This window comes from Lepisosteus platostomus, chromosome 25 (assembly GCF_059453375.1).
Source record: "Lepisosteus platostomus isolate fLepPlt1 chromosome 25, fLepPlt1.hap1, whole genome shotgun sequence".
NCBI classification, from domain to species: domain Eukaryota; kingdom Metazoa; phylum Chordata; class Actinopteri; order Semionotiformes; family Lepisosteidae; genus Lepisosteus; species Lepisosteus platostomus.
In genome coordinates, this window is record NC_142635.1 from 15,769,431 (window position 1) to 15,791,587 (window position 22,157).

General features: G+C 41.6%; 1 protein-coding gene across 4 annotated transcripts in view; it reads left to right on the forward strand.

Moving 5' to 3' along the window:
- Positions 1 to 22,157, forward strand: part of grik4 (glutamate receptor, ionotropic, kainate 4) — a 307,117-nt gene that overhangs the window by 267,584 nt on the left and 17,376 nt on the right. For all 4 annotated transcript variants that reach the window (XM_088619597.1, XM_088619595.1, XM_088619594.1 and 1 more), the window contains 3 exons: positions 5,844 to 5,951; positions 13,845 to 14,048; positions 18,667 to 18,780. In XM_088619597.1, coding sequence (XP_088475723.1) covers positions 5,844 to 5,951; positions 13,845 to 14,048; positions 18,667 to 18,780 — 426 coding nt within the window. The remainder of the gene's footprint in view (positions 1 to 5,843; positions 5,952 to 13,844; positions 14,049 to 18,666; positions 18,781 to 22,157) is intronic.

Below are 22,157 nucleotides of genomic sequence, written 5' to 3' on the forward strand. Positions count from 1 at the left end.
TGTGCAATAGAAGAAATATTAATTTTGTGAAGTGAATCATAGTACACAAAATGAGTAATCAACAGACCATATGGCTGAACTGGAGGAGCTAAAGTCGACAACGGTATCCCGAATTGAAACAGAGGACAAAGCGTGTCACTGCAGCAGAGAGAGGGAAAACTCAGTTTTAATCATGGCCACTGTAGGGGATTCATCAACTTAAGGGTGTTACCAGGTAGATGGGCTATTTGATATCAAAGGAAAATTATTGGACGCCAGAGTGTCTGGGATAAAAGAGTTGAGGTCGGTGAGTAATTGCTGCATTTGGCTGCACAGAAATAAAAATAAATAGCTTGTTCCTCAACCTTTGGCTGGAGAGAAGGTTGTGTGTTTAATAGTATTATTGTTCAGCAGAGGCTCATTATAAAGCTGAACTGTTGTCCTCAGCCTGATGGGTGGCCTTTGAAATGAAAAATGAAAACCATTTAAAAGAGCTTTCACCACACACGAATATTGTGTTCAATTGCTGCTAAGATTCATGTTGTGTCTTGGAGTTTCTGGTTCAAAAAACACAGCCCTCCTCTTTGTGAAGCTTCACTATGCTCATTTCGGGTGAGAGAAGGTGAAAGTGCATTTTTGCACCCTAACGAAGTTTTATAGCACCATAATTCACTGTCAGAAAGCAAAGTACAAGAGTAGTTTCGAGAAATAAACTAATTTTAATCATGCTATGAACCAAGTAAAGCATTGGCTTCTCTTTATAAGTAACCATATCATACAGAATACAGCAAAATATAAATGCTACAAGAACAGCTATTCCTACAAAAATGTACTGTATGTTCTCTTACAGTAAGAAACGATTAAACTATGCTATTAAACAAGTGTTTGCACTTGTTAGCATGCTCACCCCAAATGGAATTTATGAAGAGCAAACACAAAGCTGGTTCACAGCAAAGATGGTAAACTTAACAAAGGCGGCTCTAGCTATATTAATTCAAGGACATTTCTAGCTGTCCCAGTAAAGGCGTAGGCAAGAGGCCTTTTCATCCTGCTGCTTTTCAATATGTTGTGTGTTAAGACTTCATTTAGCCTTAGTCACAGAACACTCAGCAGCCCTTTATCAGCACTGAGTTGAATGAATGTGGGAAAGTGGTGCAAAGTGATAATGATGTCATTCATAACATCTGTTTTTTTGGGGCGATTATCTCATCTTTTTATTTCTTCATGTCCTACTGGGGTTCTGCGTGGGAGTATTGCTCAGATTATCATTCACCAGTGTCTCTTTCCATTCTGATTGCCCCTGAAAATAATGGGGGGGGTGCAAGGAAAAGGGGAAGGGATCTGGGTGTTGCAATGCTGCAGTACACTCAGTAAATGGGATTCAGAGCACTGAGTGATCTCTGTTTCCATCCCCAGTGTCCTTCCTCACAGTGCACTTGAAAGAGATTTTTACAGAAAGTATTTTTGGCATAGGAGCTGGCTAGCATAACAGGGTGGTATTGCATTACAAACATGGGTATTGTAGCATTGGGCGTAAAACACAAGTGAATTCTCATTTAAAAATATAGTAACCACAGTTGTTTTAGTTCTAGTGTAAATCTTAAAAAAGATTGTCCGGTATTTGGTTCATGGACTGTTTCAGGATAGGTTGGGAAGCCATGACTCAAATCTTTTTAAGCTTTATTTTTTTTACAGTGATTTACAAAGGAGTATCTACAAATCTTCATGTCTTCAGAAGCAGAGAGACCTCCGCCTATTTGTGATAGCAGGACCACCAGGCTTCTTCTGCAGCTGTGTTCAGAGGGTGCATAACTGTAACACAATTAGAATGTGCGCTTCATAATTTAGAAAATGTGTACAAGATTATTTATGCAAATTAGATAAATGAAAATGGTTATTTTTACTATTTGCTATTTTTTTATTATTTAGAGACATTACTGGATTATTATTGGCAAAAAAGAAGGAAGTTTGGAAATACAGTACAATAAATTGGCTTGTAGGAAACACCTCTATTTAAGTGCCATTCTAGTTATTTTAGGTTTTGATTTTTAAAAAACAAATCTTGCTATTCCAAATCTATTCTGCTGTAATGTGGAAGGCTCCCATGACTAAATCTATTAAAAGAAATTAGATTATTTAGACCAATATTAACCCCACACTTGTGAGTTTAAAAATCATCACATTGCTTTTTTGTGAAGCTCTGATTGTCTGTGGCTCCTGAAATTCTGAAAAGTTCTCTGGGATTAAAATCAAAAGGGGAATGAGCTACAGTACATCTTGACATTCATCTTGATATATATCTTAGGGATTAATGAAGGAAATCTGTCTGCTTTGATTAATCATAGTTGTTTTTAATTGTCTTGTTCTGGTCAAAATTCAGCCAATTCATTTGTTTTACCTTGGGTTCTTTAATGAAGATAGTTTTGCACTAGGTTGCCAGTACTGCTACTACCTTTGCCTACAGCAAAAAAGTATTTTTCAGGTAAATTTCAGCACATGGGTTTGGGCACATCTAGTGACAGACAATATACTTACAACAATAAGGATTTATTTTAGTCTTCAATTTCAATCTGTAAAAAGTCCTGATGCAGTGTTATGCACCACCTAAAGGCGTGTGTGGTGCACAGAGAAAAACTAAAACTTCAGGGACTCCAGATCACTGAGACTAATAGAGATGTGGATTTCCAGGTAAACGTTATTTTTTCATTTTGTCTTGTAACAACAGTGATTTGAGTGAATGATGTCTGTTGCTCCTGCTTGCTTTGCCTTTCTTAGTTGGTATGTGTAATGGCCAATGTTGTGTGCAGGTGCTGTGGGATAGTTGCCCAACGGATCCAAGTAAATCCTTTGCCTTTGTCTCGGCTGGCAGAAAGGAGACTCTCCGGGCCCTGCTTAGCGTGCCAGCTCTGCCCGGATTTGGCAGCACTTGCCCAGTTTTTCATCTTAACATGCAGATATAGTCCTCACGTTCATTCACGTCTAGAATCACAAATGCCTCCTCTTCTTTTGCTGTCACGGTTTTGAGGTTTTAGCTGGAACTGTCCAATCGGCGCCAAACAGAAATCAAAGACACCTGCTCACCCCCTCCTGCACCTCCCCCCGGGGCAGAACAAGAGACGTTCATCTTTTTATGACACCTGGATTTTCTTAAAATGTCACCTGCTCTACCAAAACCAGTCTTAATCAGGATTACGATTCTGATTCCAGACTTTTTTTCCAAATATCCTGATTTTAGGTGGGCTTTTCTTTAAAACTAACAAAATACAAATGTTTGTTATAGCACTTTTCCAGTTCTCATTTAGAATTTGTGAGAAAGATCAGTGATGATAGGGGTGAACCAGACTCTGGGAAAGAAGGTTGGGTGGCACAGTTAAAGCTGATGCCATGCTGCTCTTGGGTCCTGGGTTCGATTCTGTCCTGTTGAGCCTACTGTCACGACCGCCAGCCAGCAGAGATCAACTCGTAAGTGAGCTCATCAGCACCAGCAGCAGCTTACTATTAACAAGCGCCGCCACACGAGTTAACACACCTGCAATTGCTCTACCGTGCGGTACGCCGGATTATTTATACCATTCTAACCTGCTTCCCGTTGCTCGGTATTGAGTTAACTTCTCGTAAGATCTACCCGGCGTTTCTCTACCTTTTTGCCTTCCTGGAATTTTGGACTACACCTTTTTGCCTTCGGACTACGGATCTCGCCTTGCCCCCCGGACTGTTTGCTATCAGTGTCCATACCGGATTACTACCGCTCTCTTTTTGACCTCGAATCTGTCTCACGTTTTGGATTGTTCGCCACCAGTGTCTCTACCGGATTTCGACCTACCTTACACCTCCTGACTACGATTCAGCTCCTAGTTTCGGTCTGTTCGCTTACTTACCTCCCTACGACTCCTGCATCTGCATTGGATCCTTTTCACCTCTTCAGAGCAGCGTTACACCTACTGTGTGGTATGTTCTCCCAGTGTCTCTGGGAGTTTTCTTTGAGTGCTCCAGTTTCCTCCCACATCCCAAAGACCAGCAGCACTGTCCCTGCGTGTACAGTATGTTCACTGGCATTCTGGCCATAGGGTATCTTACCTTCTGCCTTCTGCTTCCAAAGCGGGATTCTGAGTTTCCCTATCAGAAATAATTGGTTTCCTGATAATGGAGGAATGGAAAGGTCTTGTATGTTTGCAGTTCAATAGAAAATGAATGTATGTGATGAAGCAACAGATGGACTGAGATTTAGTTTTCAAACAGGATAAAAAATAATGACACTTCAGAATCATTGACTGCATTGAGGGAGGATTATTTAAATTGTGAATGAGCATGGTGTTGTTGTGCGATTTGCTAAATGGCTGTCAAATTAAGGCTCTGATTGATTTAAGCAAGCTGCCGCTCTTTAAGGGATTTCTGTGGTTCAACATGTTAACAAGATGAAACTTTCAGAGGCAAAATTAATTTTAAGTCTCGCTTGAGTGTGCTCTGTATTGCACTGCATAGCCTGAGAGCTGTCTCCACCTGTTCACTACTCTTGTCTTTTGTACTGGCAGTTTAGTATTTTCTTTTTGAAAGTTTTCTTTTTTCTTAATTTTCTTACCACATTTTGCTACAAGTCATACCTTGCCCATTTGGTAATCAGTAGCTAATTGATCTGAGGATCTCACCCAGCTGTTTCTTGAAGGAACCCAAGGTATCTGATTCAACCACATAGCTGTGTAGCTTTGAGTAAAGAAGTAACTCTTGTTCTCAATTTTTTAATGTGCTTCCATGTCAAAAGGTATGTTATTGATCATATTAATAAATTGTTCAACAAAGTTGTTACACTGTAATGTTGATACAGTGCAAACAGTACATTGAGTCTGCCTTTTTTAATGCCTCAGTCATTCTGTCGGTTCCCTTCTGTGATGTGGTCTTCAGGAACACCGACCTCCACAGTCACTAGCCTCTCTCTGCTAGAGCCTCATTAAAAGACATGCTTCTGTGTTTTTTTAATGAACTGAAACCCCTGATTGAGACGCCTAATGAAGATTGATGTGAAGGGACAGGCAGACCATTTCTATTTGAACAATCCTACTGTTCCAGACTTCAACCAGAGTAGCAAATTAACTAGTCTGTGAACTGTCACTAAAATGTGAAATACTAAATATATGAATATTTAATCCTCCACACCACCATCAAAGATATCTCAGTGGTGTATGTATTCTATGATGGAATGACTTTACATATGTTTAAGCACTTTGACACTTTGTGCTTTTAATGGCACAATATAAAGCAAAGTTTAATATAATATTAATGTTAATGAAGAGAGCTCATGCTTCTATGAGTTAGATGTAATTGAGTAAATGGATGCAGTTCACTGGGGTGATTAAATGTACTTCCTTTGCTTTGTACTTGTTACACATCCGATTTCCCCTAAAATATTCGTTTTTTTACAATTTGGGCATTTAGACTTGGTGTTTTCTTGTGGATAGGCATTTTAGAACTGCTGCAGGCTGTCAATGACAAATGCCTCTTTTTTTTCAGATGATCACCCCACACACATAGTAGAATTGCTGATCTTTCTTGGTGCAGATGATTTCACATTAAAACAAAGGTGGTTAGTATTGGTGTTGAACCAGGGGTTTCTAACCCATCCCCCTGAAACACCCCAGTGAACCAGAGCCTAGAGCCCGTGTTTTTCCTGTCTACTGCCCCAAATCTACAGGCTGACGCTACAAGATCCTTTAAGAAACATCTGTCAGATCCCTGCTAGATTTCAAATCAACTCACGATCCAAGCAGCCTCCACTCGTTTGTAGGTTCCTTGTAGAGGTTTTTCCAGCTTTCGGTCTTGCCAGCGGAGCCGCCCTGACTCTCCTGTCCCGGTGTGTTTGGTCCCTGCAGATTGGCCAGTGGCACTCGGAGGAGGGCCTGTTGATGGAGAAGAAGCTGCGGCCCCTCAATGCGTCCGACACGCTCTTCAACACCACGCTCACCGTTACCACCATCCTGGTGAGTGCAGCTCCTTTGCGGGAGCATCTCCTTTTTTATCGCAGACTTAACCCCCTTGTTTCTTGCTCATTAATTCTCTTGTCCAGGGTAATATTCAGAGTAATCATACTCACTTGGATCTATATAGAGCTTTTTATTCCAAAGGACCTCAATTTAGGATTGCATTTTAGGAGCATGTGGGGAGGGGACCCACCTCATCCAGCAGCTCCATCATGCACCAGCGGCCCAACTGCACAGCATATAAGTTGATTTAATGGCATAATCAAGGGACGCCTTATTGTTCCTTAACCTACATATTCCTAGGGATAGTACCATGGGTTCTTCAATGAGCGTGTAGACAAGATCCCAGGCTCCTCCAGTGTCCGTGGTCACCATATTGGGGCAAAGGTTTGGAAATTCTGGTACAAAGGGAAGAGCATCACCTATTGGTCCGTCAACACAGGTCTCCCATCACAGTGCTGACCAGGCCCAGTCATGTTTAGCTTTTGAGGATGGTCAACCAGTTGGTGGCTATTGACTTACAGCCCTCTCTCTGTATGCAGTCCTGATGCAGTGCTTAGTATACAGTGTGTTTATTACTGGAGGAAATCACAGGAAAAGTATGGCAAAATAGTATGAATCTTAGTTTAACAATGCCAAATTTCCCATGTAAGTACAGCTTGGTTATTCTTCTCAATGACCTAAAAAATACATTTGTATTTTGTAGTGTACCTTTGTAATATGTAGTGTTCCTAGATGTACAGTATGTTTTGTCATGAATGTGCATAGCATAAAAAGAGTGCCTGATTCTGGTACCTTAGAGTTACCTTATGTATTTTATTTTATCAGGTTAAGTTCTTTTTTAGCATGGCCTGCGAAAATCTTGAAACCTGTTTCAGAGACTGCAGCACACTGGGCATATTAATATGCATATTAATGGCAGCAGCAGTATACACACTGCATAAAAAAAATCAAACATATATCGGTTTGAGATGAAAGGAGAGCAGTGCTCTTTAGTGAAGCTATTAATGCTTAATGTTGCCATGTAAAAGACGGGTCTCCTTTGCACTCTTGCTTAGTGGTGGCCCTGTAGTGTGTTAATCTGTACGTGAAGTTTGGCTTTACTGTTCTCTGACGATTGTCTTGTCAGAAGCCCTGTGGCATGCCAAGATTTTGAGAAGTGCTGACACCTTCACGTGCTGGAAAGAAAGCTAGCTTTTCTGCTAGAGATAAATGGGGTGAATGGCTGTGATCTCAGCGTCACAGCCATCATTTTTGATTTTGAATAATGACTAGTCTGGTCATGCAGTGAGATGCTCTACTACTGATGCTGAAGGTCATGGGGTCTTCGCTGATACTGGAGCTACTGCAATGCTGTAATGAGGGTTATGTTGTAATATATTTAAATATGTGGAGCTTTCGGTGGGGATGATGAATCCACATCCTCTGTGTAAACATAGCTTGTGGATTCATCATCTCCACCGAAAGCCCATTCAGAATGCTGGTGGCCCCACAGCTTTGTTTTGATCAGTGCAGTATTTGACCTGTGATATAATTTCATGATTGGTCGCTTGAACGTTTGATGCAGTCACGTTCCATCATACTTCAGTTTCAAGAATATCTGATACTCAAAAAAAGCATTGTTACATGACTTGGAAAATAGAAGGCAGGTGGGGCCACCAAAAACATCTCTGGTGAGTCTACATCACCAGTACCACAGACTTGACAGCGAGCACTGGTACCAAGCTAACCTTTTTTTGATTTTTCAATAATACAGGGTGTAATGTGCATGTGATCGTATGTAGTTATTGTGCTTTCATAAGGACAAAATGTCCTTGCAAGAGTCACAGGTTGCTGCAAATGAAGCCATACCTTTTCCAGTGTTTAACGAGGGCAGGGTTGAGTAAAATATACTGTATTCTCATAGTGTGAACGTGGACACAACTTCTCTCAAAGCTTCTCACTGAACTGTTAATGCACAGGGATTGCAGTGGTGTCAAGCGTATGAGGAGACAGCCTAAGGTGCTGGATTAATAACTTTAATCAACCATCAGCAGAGCACTCTTGTAACCATAGCACTCCAGCACTGAAAAGAACTCTCTGTCAGAGGGCAGACAGGGCAGTATAAGATAAAGCATTCCCATAATCCCCACCCATTAAAGATCCGCCAGAAAAGTCTGCTATGATGTTACAATTACTACTATATGTCATTTGCAGCCACTGTGAATGGTTTGATAAGAGCTACTGGACAAAAGGGAATCTGTACACAATCTGGCTTGTTACTGTACTGTTGTTTAGTGTTGAGCATAGACTGAATGATATGGTGCATCATAGGGAAAAGGAGTCCAAATACAGATTTATCTTTAAATATATTACAGTTACCGAGGAACCATTTCAATGCTCTTTCCCCTCATTTTTCTCTGTAGTGACATTTTTATCTAAGCAAAGGCCAGTAGAAATTCATGTTGAGCTGTAGATGTCAGAACAGGTTAGAGCAGGGGCCCCAAACTCAAATGAATATGGGGGCCGCATTAGATAAAATGCGCTAATCGACGGGCCGCATTCATACTTATTAGAACTGCTGGAAGAATTAGCTGGCATTGACCTCTAGATGTGACTTTGATATACTGTAAACAAGCTCCCATTAAGTCTTTCAACTTTTCATCAACAAGTACTGTTATATTGGAAACTAGTACAGTATATAACCATAACGTCACCCCTCATAATTCTATTATATGGAACACCAGATACATCCTGCAAAAAAATAAGAGCATATTTCATGATTCCTGGTTTGATTAAGGTATCTGGTCAATTGTGCATCTATTAGAAGCTAATGGAGAAGTATATAAGTATTGTGATTTTGTTAAGAAATACGACATCGAGTGCAACCCAAAGCAATTTAAAGAAATTATTGATGCAATTCCACCTGCTACTACTGACTTTGGTAAAAAAAATTCCATAATCCAGAGTCATATACTTCCCCTACCGCCGGAGATCAAAATTGGTCCTAACAATATTATAGATAAAAAGTGCAATAATAAATACATCTGTGCAATTATGGAAGAGATTCTTCCCAGCCATCAAGGAGAAAATAATTGTTAATGATATAGACGAGGATTCTCTCATCTCTGCTAGAACGGAATACATCACTCTCCCCCACGCCACCAAAACCCAAAGACGTGGGTTTTAAAATATTAAATAACATATTCCTCTCCAAAGAATTTCTGAGAAAAAGGTTCGGCCATGATTGTCACACCTGTACCTTCTGCAAATCAGATATTGAAACAATAGAACACTCTGGAAGCCTGTGCTTCCTTTCTTCCTTTACCGTGACTGAGAACCTACTGCAGGAACATGCAAGCTGTGTTTCTCCCAGAGGGACAGTTCTGTGCATTTATGCTTTGAAAATTAGTGTGATCTAATTCATTAAAATGTAATGTAGTATCAGTTTCCTTTTTATGAGGAGGCTGGGACCATTCTGTCATATGCCTCTAATGTTTGAGGGATCCATTGTAAGTTATTAGAAACAATCAGATTAATTCTCTGATTTGCACATTTATGAATTATGTTTTTTTAAAATAGAAAAGTTAAGATCGATCTACTTTCAAGAAACATCTGGATGAGATTCCAGACTTTGAAGAGCCCTTTGCCTCTTCAGCACAAAACATAAAAAAGACTCAAATGCATTCACCTAGTCACATCTAATTAAAAAGTGTTTAACTGTTGGCAGCAAAAAGTGCTGGGCTATGGCGTAGGTGGGCATTTACTCTAGGGAATGACTATGTGAGTGTTGACACAGTAATTAGTTCAACTGTAGTAAATCACCAGAAGCACCATTCTGGATTATCTTTGCATTTGTCATTGCAACTTCTTTGGCTTTTTATTTAGACCAGTAGGAACTTTCCTTTGGATTTCATTTCTGACTGTATGTGTGGCCTTGTTTTCTGTCTTCTCTAACTGAGAACCCCTCAGGGCTTAGATTTTTAATGGCCGGATCCCAGTACAGCATTAACTCATTTCAGATCACATTCACGTATCTGGCTATATTCAGGATTTCTCATGGAATAAAAAGAAGCCTGTTGCACAAGTAATAGAATCATCGGCCTCTCTGTCTCTTTTACTTTTCTTGATGTGCACCGTGTCGCTGAAGGGCTTGGCCACAGATGGGCTGGAACAGCTGTGTAATGGGATGCTCACTCAGTCCTCTCCTGCAGTCTGTCATCCCCGAGCCTGTGCAAAAGCAAAAAGTGACTTCTGGAGCTCCAGTCTGTGAGATGATTCTGTTATCTACTGAGGACAAACAGCAGGCCCACCAGAGACTCTCCTGCTGCTTTGCAGATGAATTCTGGCCGCAGTGCTGGGGAGCAAGAGCAGAGCATGGATACAGGCCTCTCTGTGCACCACAGATAGACACACAGAGTGACCGCGGAGTGAAGCCTAGTGATATGCCTGAAACAGATTGTGAGGTTTATCTCTGCTTGCCAAGTGCATTTGAAGATGCAGACTCTTCTGCTCCATGCTCTTGGAGAATAGCACACTGTGCGTTCCCAGCCAGAGCTGAGTTGTCACTGTCAGAGAGGCGCTGCATTACAGAATGTATGAGTGCAGCAAGCAAATGTAAAATAAAGTAACTGAAGCTGATGAAGAATTTTCAAACCAGCTGGTGTGCCTCATGTACAGGGATTATGCTAAGTAGTAGTTATTTACCTGGACTCGTCACTGGAAGGTTCTGGGTTCAGGTGTCTTCTGCAGACACTGCTGTCATACTCTTGAATAACGTAACTTGTCCCCATTGCTAAAGTAGCTGTCAGTAGCTAAAGCTGACAGTCCTCTTAACACTTAATCCACTTTTCTACATACTGTAGCAGCAGAGCACTAATGTTAATAGCAGTGTTATTTCCTGAAAGCTGTGTGAGTCTGCTGAGGTCCAGAGGCCACTGGCTCAAAGTCCCATGTGAGACCCCAAACCAACAGGATTATTATTACCAGCTGTTGGAGCAGAGAGGTGATAACATTGTGCCAGAGCAAGTTCCTGGCATGACTTCCAGTGGAGGACCTGCAGCTTCTCCAGATGAGATTCCACATTTTCCTTAAAGGGCTAGTACACAGTGACATCTGTGTAGCGCTCTCTGATTCTGGGTCTGTGATGCGCAGCCGCTGGATGATTCAGAGGTTTGATGTCACCTAGGTCCTAGTTTAAATAAAATGACAAGTTTTAATTTCTCTAAGCAGCAGGTAGACAACTGTTAATCCCGATGCACTGTCCTGTGCAGAAAACGCATTTTTGCCTTGTGAGAACAATAAGGCTATTAAGAGTATTTTTTGCTATGGCCAATAATTGCAAACAGCATATTGATCGATGGCATGAAATGTTTCTATGATTGATGATATCTCCTTTTTGTTTATAGTGAACTGGGTCTGCCTTGAAGAAACGATTGCCCTCTCAGCAAAGTGTCGTGATTATATATAGTATTATTTTAAAGCAAATAAACTGAATCTGCCTCTTTCCCTGCTCATCAATCACTCAGCTCCATTATCCAGTGCTGCAGTCATCATTTCATTAACGTGTGCTTCCTCTCTGTGTGGTGGACAAGGAAGACCTATTAATTGAAAGCAGAAGGTTTGTTTATTAGTTTCTCACCCCTGTTGTAACCCACAGCAAAGTGTGTGATGGGCCTATCAGACACGGTCCTTTAATAAACCTAGTTTGCAGGGACCTTTCCTGTTACAGAGCTTGATCAGTTCTGCTACGTTGCAAGAAGTGAAATTTGCATTTATATTGCGCCTTATACGCATTGCAGCGTAACCACTTCTGAAGCGTGAGTTAAGGGCCGAGGAGGCAGCACATGTGAATGATTAGATGAGGTAATGAAATGGAAGAAACTGGCAATTATACAGCGTTGTGCATGAGCCCAAGGTTTGGGTTTCTTGGTCAGGAGGCATGGTTAAACACAATACTATCAGATTTTTCTGTCCCAACTGTTGGAACGGGGAGCTGTGCAGGGATTTTTCCTGGGGTTAACACATGCTGTCTCCAAGTGGTTCCTTTGCTCAAAGCCAGCTTAATCTGCTCTTCAAAATGCCTATGACAGACCACTGCCATGCACGCTGGCAGAAGTCCTGGGTTTTTTTTTTTTAACTTTCTGAACCTTGGAGACTAGATGTTTGAACTAGTTTTTCCCCTTTATAGGCGTGTCTGCTGCTCTGTAAGGCTGTGGTGAGAAAATCACAGTCTGTATCAGTAGGCGGGAGGATTTTCCCCACTTCAATAAAAAAAAAAATCAGTGGTAATAAAGGACGTTTTTGCTTGGAACAATGTACCATACCTGGACTGTGATGAGTAGTCATTTTCTATTCTTACTCAGCCTTCTGAAAAGGGTTATATTCCTGTATGGCTAGTTAAAAGCTATTGATGCATAACTGGAAATTCGGCACTGAATCATCCGTTTTCTGTACCTGGGGATTTGCTGATTAAGCAGCTGTAAAATGAGTTTGCTTAGGTAAAATCCACTCCCTGGGTTGGGTTTGTGCTTGATATTGTGTCTCCTCCAGCTTGTAACTGTAGTGTTGGTTATTATTGGGCACACTGTTTTCATTTTTAAACCGCATTATGCTGATTCCTGTTTTACTGCTTCTGTTTTGAGAGATTATCACCAGGACATCAAGGGGCTCTGTAGTAATGAAAGATGGAATATGAGGTAGGGAGGAGGCCTTCCTACATTCAGCAGGCTTTCATTACACAGCCCACACTGGTGGGCATCAGGTACAGCTCAGATTCACTGCTGTGCCAGACACATCTCCACGTTCACTTCAAAATTAAAGAAGTAATAATCCAAACAAATTTAGCACACAGAATATTCCTAACTGCTAACAAGAAATAACTAGCTTTATTGTGGAGCTTCAGGTAGATTTTATTTTTTGAAAGAGCCTTCAGCGATGTCTAAAAATAAATGCAAGGCTGAGAAGAAGAAAGGCATGTTAGGGAAAGGGAGAGCACAGCTATGGTAATCACAGGTAGGAAATGCTTGTGGTGCCTTGCTTATTACCTCTTTAGCTGTTGCACCAGAGCTGCCAAGGCTTGGCAGCATAATTAATTGCAGGTATTGCACTAATTTGTTGCTACAAATTGGTTGTAAAACTGGCTGGAGAAAGTATTTATCATCTGAAATGTGCCACGTACCCCAGCTACACAACTTAATATGTCGTCAGAAAGTCGAGAACCGTGTTAGGTGTTTTAGGAAATTATGGCAAAACTACTATTGCCAACATTGGTCTGTCAGCTGAAACACTGTGTGTTACATGGCTCTGCGAGTGGCAGGAGGGTGAGGGGAGTGTGCTGTTTGTACGGTGTAGATTTGACCCACTGATACGTCTAAACTTTTGTGAAGTAAATGTAATTTGCTGGCAGTAGTCTTAAGTATTGTAGTCTTAGGTATTAAGTATTAAGAGGCACAGGTTCAAATTCCCCCTGAACCGAGCTCTGAAGAAAGGGAATTTTGGTGTTCTGCTCAGAGCCACAACTGCAAATTAGTCTGCAAGAAAAGATCAATTTCCTATGGTAAATATTTCATTGGTTTCTCAGTGGTGAAATGCAGATAAAAAGGACCACAAGCTGCAGTAGTTCTGAAGACAAAATCAAATTCTGAAGCAAGGTAAAGCCTAGGTTTGTTTGTTTGTGCTTTTTCATCCCTGCTCAGCGTTGTAAGAACCAGCACATAAATTAACATGTTTTCCTCCTTGGCTGCATGTGACCAGTTTTTTAAAAACAGTGACGCATCATAATTACTGTCTGCTTCTTAAACGCAAAAAATGAGAAAGCGAGCTGACAGGAAGGATGGAGAAAGTCTAGTAGCTTTTAGAGCTCTGCTCTGATGATTACTTCTGAGGTGACAACACATGCCAGTCTCGTTGTAGGAGAACCCCTACGTCATGCTAAAGAAGAACCACCAGGACCTGGAGGACAACGAGCGCTACGAAGGCTTCTGCGTGGACATGCTGCGGGAACTGGCCGACATCCTCAAGTTCAACTACAAGATCCGGCTGGTGGGGGACGGGCTGTATGGCGTCCCGGAGGCCAATGGCACCTGGACGGGCATGGTGGGCGAGCTGATCTCCAGGGTCAGTACTGCGGCTCTCACTGGTACCCAAGGCCAGTCCAAAACCCCCCTCTCACACCTGTTTCTGCCTGCACCACTCTCACAAGGCTGGGCTTGAAACAGTACATTAGGAAACTAAATGTCAGTCCATTAAGCTTTCAAAAATAGAACACACTTTTCACAGTAAAAATAAATTATTTGAGCCTCACAAAGGAAAGCAAGCTGTAGTTGTTTGCAAGCTTTAACACAAAAACAATTAAAAATTAGAGCTAAGGTCTTCAGCCCAGGAGATTCATTGTGATTTGCTAAATATATATTGCTTGCGTCAGGGTGCGTTCTTTAAATCCGGCTGACCATTGACACGAACACAAGGTGCACTGAAATCAATGCTGTTCCCAGGTGCAGGTCTGTGTGAGTGTGCTGCTTCGACTATGGATGCATCCGAACACACTTGCTAATCTTGAGAAAGCTCTTGCCTTTGCAGCCAAATATTTGTTATCAGGACATGAATGTTCTAAAAAGCACTAGCAGTTTCCCAGGTGAGCCTGACTCATCAACATCCTTGATGTCTCAGTTCCCCGGGTATATTGTTGAGTATACAGACGTGTGCGCATGCCCTTGAAAGATTGCCAGTGACAACACCCATAGCAGTGGAGTTAGGTAATAATTGAAAATGCTAAAAATATTTTTTAAATCATTTTTATGAAGATGTGTTATGGGCAGGCCAGGGTTAGAGATGCAGCTAATCAGTAGAGTAGTGACATGGTGATTTCAAAACATCAGGACTCCACTCTTTGCCTCATCACTCACAGTAGAAGTGAGCCATTTGTTTCGACAGCCATCTGTCCAGGGTGTGTGTAAAGGGGCCTCCTGTAAGGTCTCACTCTGGGAGGAAAACTGGGGGTCACTCTGAAGCCTGTTGCCGAACCAGTGTGTAACACATGCTTCCCCAACTTGGTTTCTTGCATTCCTGTAGATGTGATGATAGTCCGATCTCCGTGACCTTCTCTCTCTGCTTGCCATTGGCCTTAGCAACTATAAGAGAAGGTGCATTACTTACATTAATTATAGATAGTGATGACTTTCAAAGTCAGGTTCTGAGCAGTGCAGTGCAGGCACTCCTCAGGGGCAGGGGTTTTGCAGGAGACAGTGGTTATCTTCTGGACTGCAGAGCAGACTGGGTGTGAGAACAATGCACAGAAACACACATTCTCTTTATGGAGTTTTTCATGTTCCACTGTGTAAAGTCATTTTTCTATAAATTGTTTTTGCCAAACCTTTTTCATAAGAAACTGCTCTGCTGCTCGTTTCTCATCTGTTATGTTATAGTATGTGCTAGAAAGGACCATCTCTCACCTTGAAGACATTGATTACTTCACACTTTAGCCAAGAAAATGGGGTGCTGTATGTACTGTACCAGTGCAGTACAAAGCATCTGTCATGTTGACACTCACTGAAAAAGCACCGTTGAATCAGGATCTGCAGTGGAAAACAAGCATCGTTGTTCACAGACAGCTCTTGACCTGACTTAAATGCAGTGAGCTGTGTTATAGGACACCAATACTGCACAAAGTACTGTATTGTGAAAAAGTACAATGAAATTCATTTGAAAAGCCCTTGTTCAGAAACGGTATACAAAATATACAATCTTTTTGTTCTCTCGTCTTGGAGAAGGAAATTGTTAGAATGGGAATTGGGGAATGGAAGAGACCAGGACAGAAGGCAAGGAGGGTCATTAATTGGTTATCCATCTTAATTCACTGGTCTACTGGAGGGCATTAACAACTAGCAAAAGATACAAAGAGAAACTGCCTCTTCTTGTTATTGCCACGATTTGTTTCTCTTTAAGTGTGTTCCCTTGTCGTGACCTTGCAAAGTGGCATCTTGTTAGTAGAGTCCCAAGAGCTGCTGCAGGAGGCTGTGTGAGGTCTGTAGGGATGCAGTCAGATTGTGGTACAGGTGTTTAGGGAAGAGATGTGGGCAGTTTCACGTTTGGTTGCTCTGTTCATACGTTGCAGCGAAGTGCGTCGCTGCCAGTGACATGGGAACCTGTGACAGTTTCTGGCCATTCCCCTCCCTCTAGCTTTATGTAGGAATGAAAGGCATTTGTTGCTGTTTAGGCCTCAGTCCCCTTTCTACAGCCAGAGGAATTAACAAACAGTCCACAGAGAGCTGTACCTCCTGACAAACAGCTTAGCTTCGTTGCAGGCACAAAGTGTTTTTGTCCAGTGCTGAGGTTTCAGTGAGACCAGGGACATGGTGGTTAAGCCAGTGAAGTGCATTTGGCTATATGTGAATAGAGGACTCGACTCTCCTCCTAGTAGCTGAGGGGTCAGGATCTCTCCTGATAATTGAGATGAGAAGTTCACAGTTCATCATTGTTCATAGATCGCCCTTAACCTGACTGTTGCTTTAATAAAATGACCTGTGTTTTAGGACACCAATACCGCACAAAATACAGTCCTATAGTACTGTACAGTGAAAAAGTTGTGAAGTTCATTTGAAAGGCCCTCTTAGAAAGAACACATCAATTCAATTTATTTTTCTATAGCGCCTTTCACAACAAGGTTGTCCCAAAGCGCTGGACAGCGTATTCGGCAGAGCTGCTTTGACTCAATGTGCTAATGTTGTTGCTTGACAGTGTGTTAGGATTAAATGTAATTAAGCACACCCACGTAAGGAAGACCCCAAGGTAAAGAAACAAATACATTACCGAGAAAAAAGCATGGGGGGCATGATCATTTTTTTAATCATGAGAGTTTAGTGTTACTTGTATTAACATTGTTTCATAAGATCCTATGCCTATCAAGTTTTCTAAAGCTCCTGTTTTCTGAAGCGGTTTGTCTGTCTGATAGCATTCCCAGAGACTGGCACAGAGAATGGTTTATGCATCTGCTGATAAAAATTGTTGGAGAAAACATGAAAGAAATTTCCAGTCCCACTAACACGAATGAGGCACCTGGGGAAATTCCTTGATGTTGTAATGTAAACCCAACTGCTACAAGGCTGTTATGTGTCTAAGGAGAGCAATTCTCAAACAAAACTGGTTTGTGTTAAAGTGATCTCTTCTTTTTCATGACTCCTGCTGCCAGTGGATCAAGAGAAAAACACTCTTTGTGCACACAAAGAAAAAAGCTCCCAAGTTTGGAAATAATAAACTTGCAGCAAGTAATATGCTGATTACCTCAACATATGAACAAATGATGTTAAACCACTGTGTAAACTGTTCTCTAGTGATATAATTACTTTGGAACAAAATTAGTGTAATAAATGATTGCATTTAGTCTTTCCTCTACCGCCTCACAGGTTTTGAAGACCTGTGGGTGAGGAAAATCCACCAGCTCACCTTGTTCAGTGGAAGTCTTATATATATATATTACCTCGATCACTTTCAGTTGCTGATTGCAGATTTGGATGCTCCGCTTGCTTTTAACCACTTAAGACAAGAATAGTAACAGAGCAACTCATTTGGTGCTCGCTTGCCCCCCACTGAAATTGGACAAATTTATCAGTGTCAAGAGGAGCTGTGAAAATGTCCCCAAGTGTTTCAGCCTCTGCAGTATGGTTTGGTACTTCATTCTATGCATTCTGTGTAAAAAAAGGTATCCCTCTGTAACTGTACTGAGTACAATACTCAAGAGAAAAATTAACCCCTCCACAGATGTTATTTTAAACTCGCATCTGATTGGGGGATGTGCGAAGAGGATGGCAACCAAGGTCACATAGCATTCTGGAGACTGCCGAAAAACCAGTGTGAGCTGTGCAAAACTGAGATACTTCTTCACCTCAGTCCTTTTGCATTCAAAGATCGTGAGAAGTGGGTGAACTGAGTCCACACACACTGGAACCTGAAATGAAAGGAGAAAATAATGAAAGAAAAAGGCCTGTGGCAGGAAATTACAGAAAGTGGAACAGACTAATGGGGATCGATCTGTGAGACGAGATCTCCTGAATTGACAAGAATAGACTGTGGACCTCCCCCCTTCTCCAAGGGGAAGGGACGAGGTCCACAGCCAATTAGTACAGAGTTTAATAGAAGAAACTACAACAGGCAGATGTTTTGAAAACTCTGAAAGGAAAGGTAGAGAGCAGATGAGTTCTTGTTAATGAGCTTTGTATTGGGAGAAGTTGCTGAGCCTTTTACAGCTGAGCCCCTACAATCATAGAAAGAATAAACACACCATTATCACTTCCAGATGCCCCCGGGCTTTCTTATTTCTTATCAATAGAAGAGATTATTTTCCTGCTATACCTAGATAAGGCTAATAGATGACCCAGGTCAGTTTAGGAGTGGTTACAGTGTAATGAACATGAGTGTGAGTCTCAATTTACACCCTCTGTACAGTGAAGTTCAGTATCTGGCTTACTAATTGTGTAAGGAATATAAGTCCAATTTCCTCCTTAAACACGGCCCCAGCAGATTACCAAGCACAGGACATGTCACCACTTGTCTCCATGTTATAGAGTCTGCATCTGTATCAAAACTGGACTAAACAAAACTATTTGGCCTACATTTAACTATTGTTATGCTCTTTGCAAGGATAAAGCTCACTGATATTCCAAAGTTTCCGTCTTGTCACTGGAAGCTGGAAGCAGGGTTAACTGAGGGTTAACCCTGTGCTATCTTACGTATCTTTCAGAAAGCAGACCTGGCAGTGGCTGGACTGACCATCACTGCCGAGCGGGAGAAGGTCATCGATTTCTCCAAACCCTTCATGACCCTGGGGATCAGCATCATGTACAGAGTCCACATGGTGAGTGAGGATTCACCCTTGACCCCTTTGCCCGAGGCCTGATGTCATATTAACTCCTTTGTCAAATTAAGTTGGACTTGCTTACAAGATGTGTATAAGCAAGCCACTCCAATCCTCTGTGGAATTGACAGCAGTATTGCTACTGGCTGCAAAATATGGGAACCACTTCTGCACCCTCAGTGTTATGGAGCAGAGCTGTGCATCCAGGCACTGTGTGTTCTATAGAAAATAGCTGCCTAATCGATGTTCTGCTTCCGATTAATCTTGACCTGTCCAGCACACCAGTGCCACCCTGGCCATTAGAACAAGGTTACGCTAAAATTCCAATACCTTTATTTAAGAACAGCAGACCATTAATCAAATTCTCTTCTAAAACTGAAGGTGACATGCCAATCTTGGATCTGTATGCGCTTGAGGCAGCTTGTGATGCAGCTTGTGCTAACAAATATAGCCTCTCAGAAGGGTATTTTCCCCAATTTGTATGAACAGTAGATACTTCTGGTGAGGACTTCATTGACCAGGCAGCTGTGTGTAATTGATAGCAGCAGCTGCTCTGTTTATGCGGCAATGTCACAGTTAAAGCTCACCCTATGGACAGCCCTAGGTGCATTCAATACCAATCCTTCTTGCATTACAAAAAGTTTTAACTTTATCTCTCTTAGAAAAAGCTTTGTGTTTGAAATCAGCAGAATATTTTATCTAATAAAATAGGCTGGCTTAAGAAGTTCAAAGAAGAAAGTTAAAATCTTAAGCATTTTAGCATGCAAATTATAATGTGATGCCACAAGGGGTGTTGAGGGACTGGATTTTCCCCCAGAACAAGGTCCCTAATGGCATCACAATGTATAATGATGATGTCCTAATGTTCTGAAGAAGGAGACAAACTTGTAACAAATTTTAGAAGATTGGGAGGAGGAAAGAAGAAAGGGACAGCTAAGCGAGGGACAGAATTAAGGAGACCGCAGGGTCATGCTGAGAGAGGAGCAGAGACGGCGCCGGGTCACTCTGAGAGAGGAGCAGAGACACTGCAGCACCAAGGTGAAGGAGGGGCAGAAATGCTGCAGGGTCGCAGTGAGGGAGGGGCAGAGATGCCTTGGGGGCATGGTGAGAGAGAAGCAGAAACACTACAGGGTCATGGTGAGAGAGTTAGAAGACAGGAAAGGGCTGCAGAAAGGACATTAGAGACGGGGATGAGCAGGAAAGAAAAAGTGAGAATGAAATGAGGAAAATTAGATTTGTTCTGCAGTGGAGGTTGGGGGTGGTGAATAAGATGAGGAAAATGTCATTTTCACCTTGATGAAACACACTGTCACGCTGACACATGTTAAATGCTGGAACATATTGGATTTGTCAGAGAAAAAGGTGGTGAGATGAATAAGTGGATTTTGCTGATTTGTTTTCTCTACACTTTGTTTTTCTACGAAGATAATGGGCATTTCAATCACAGGAGCATGCCAGCACCGACACTATCAGGTGCTGATGTATTCCTCTTAGATGCTCCTCTGCAGCAGCACAGTTTGAGTGACGGGGCAGGAAAAGGTCATCGTAATGTGACCATGACTTTCTTCCAATATCTCTCCCACAAGCTTAGTTCTTCGGGCTAGTCATCAGGAGCAAACATGCCACTCATGCGTCTCAACAGAAACTCGGCTTGTGCTTTCAACCACAGGAATGTCTCTCCTTACAGAGGTACAGAGGATGACCTGGCAATCCATAATACTACCCTGTGCTCCTGGCCGCCAACACTTTGTTACTGTTGTACCAAGCGTCCTTTTATTTATTTTTTGCTCCACTATTTCAGTTTTAATCCAATATTGATTTCAGACACCATTACCTCTGTAGTTCTCCCTGTGCCTATATCCGACTCCAAATGAAAACTTTACCCCCAATCAATAGTGAAGAAGAATGGATCCGAAGAAGAATGGATCTCTTTAAAATTATTTATATGTATTTCTTTCATTTAAAATTTCATTTAAAAAGAAGTTCCTATCCCATCTTTCAGCAGTTGCTAGGAAATACCTTGATACAATATGACTACAATAAAGGAGCACATCTACAGGTTCTGTTGAGTTCTCGGATATATTGTTATATTTCAAAAGTGCAGCCTCTTCTCTCATCATACAAACGCTCTGTTTTCTCATCTCACAGATGCAGGGATTGTGGGAGGCTGGGACAGTGTGTGAATTAGCTTCACTCCTATCGGCTAGGTGCACAAAACTGCTTACACTCTGCCCTTGATGCCTGCAAACTTGAAAATAACATTGATGGGAGCTGTGTATCAATCTGACATGGGTTTTGAAGGTGTCAGGTGCAAAACAGGCCCCCTTCCGTTATTCTCTTCCTCTTTGCCACAGGCTGCCCAGCACAGTAATGTGCTCACACATAAAGAGAATTCAATTCAAACTGAGAAAGAAGTACTTCCCATGTAGAGAGACAGACAACATGCTTAGCTTAAACATCACCTCTGCTCTGCTGTGGTCTCTTTGTGAGCAACAGGACAGAAATGACATTTTGGAGCCAGGTGTCTCTCGGCAGGTATGCTGCTCACAAAATGTCTTTATCCCAGAATTTAAGTCAATGGGACAAAAATGTAAACATTTTCTCCCGGTTTTCTAGTGCCTTGCAATACAGATTTTAAATCCAAGAAGATGCTTTTTTTTTTTAGAACCCCAAGGATTAGATAAAATTCCTGTAGAAGGAAGTGATGGTGAGATTTTTTAAAGGGCAGAATTTCACTGTTAGAAAACCAGCTTGTCCAAGATTGTGTTCTTTATTGTTTGAAAGAGTGCAGATCTATTAATGAAAAGATCAACATCAAGACCTGAAAAGATTTATTCTGAAGTTAATGCATGTTTATTTCTGTGAATCTGAAAGATTTTAAGTCTGAGCCCTTTTTTACAGGCCTGAGTATGAATGCTACAGATAAAGATAATTAGTTATCCCAGTATTGATCAAAAGCAAAACAATTTGCTAGACCTGTCACTCAGGAAGAGTGACGGCTTCACTGCCTGTCACATCCAATCAGGCTTTGATCTGACCTGTGGAATTATAACAGCTGCTAAACCATCGGTTCAAAGCTTTTTTGTGAGCCGCAGCATTGACGAAGCTAGCTTGCAAAGAAGAACTCATGGTAAAAAGCATGTCTCTTAATGGAGTTTCAGAGAGGAAACAGTCCTTCCTTCCCCTGCTCAGAATATACAATATAGGAAGGGCACACAGAGACAGAACAGCCATAAGAGACAAATATACTTCAGTCAGCCAAAAATAATTACAGATTGAGGAACAGGACGCAGGTACACTATAAGAAATTCCTATCTAAAATCCCTGAGAAAACAAACCAGCACTCAGGAAAGGAAGAACCATCATGCGCATCACTG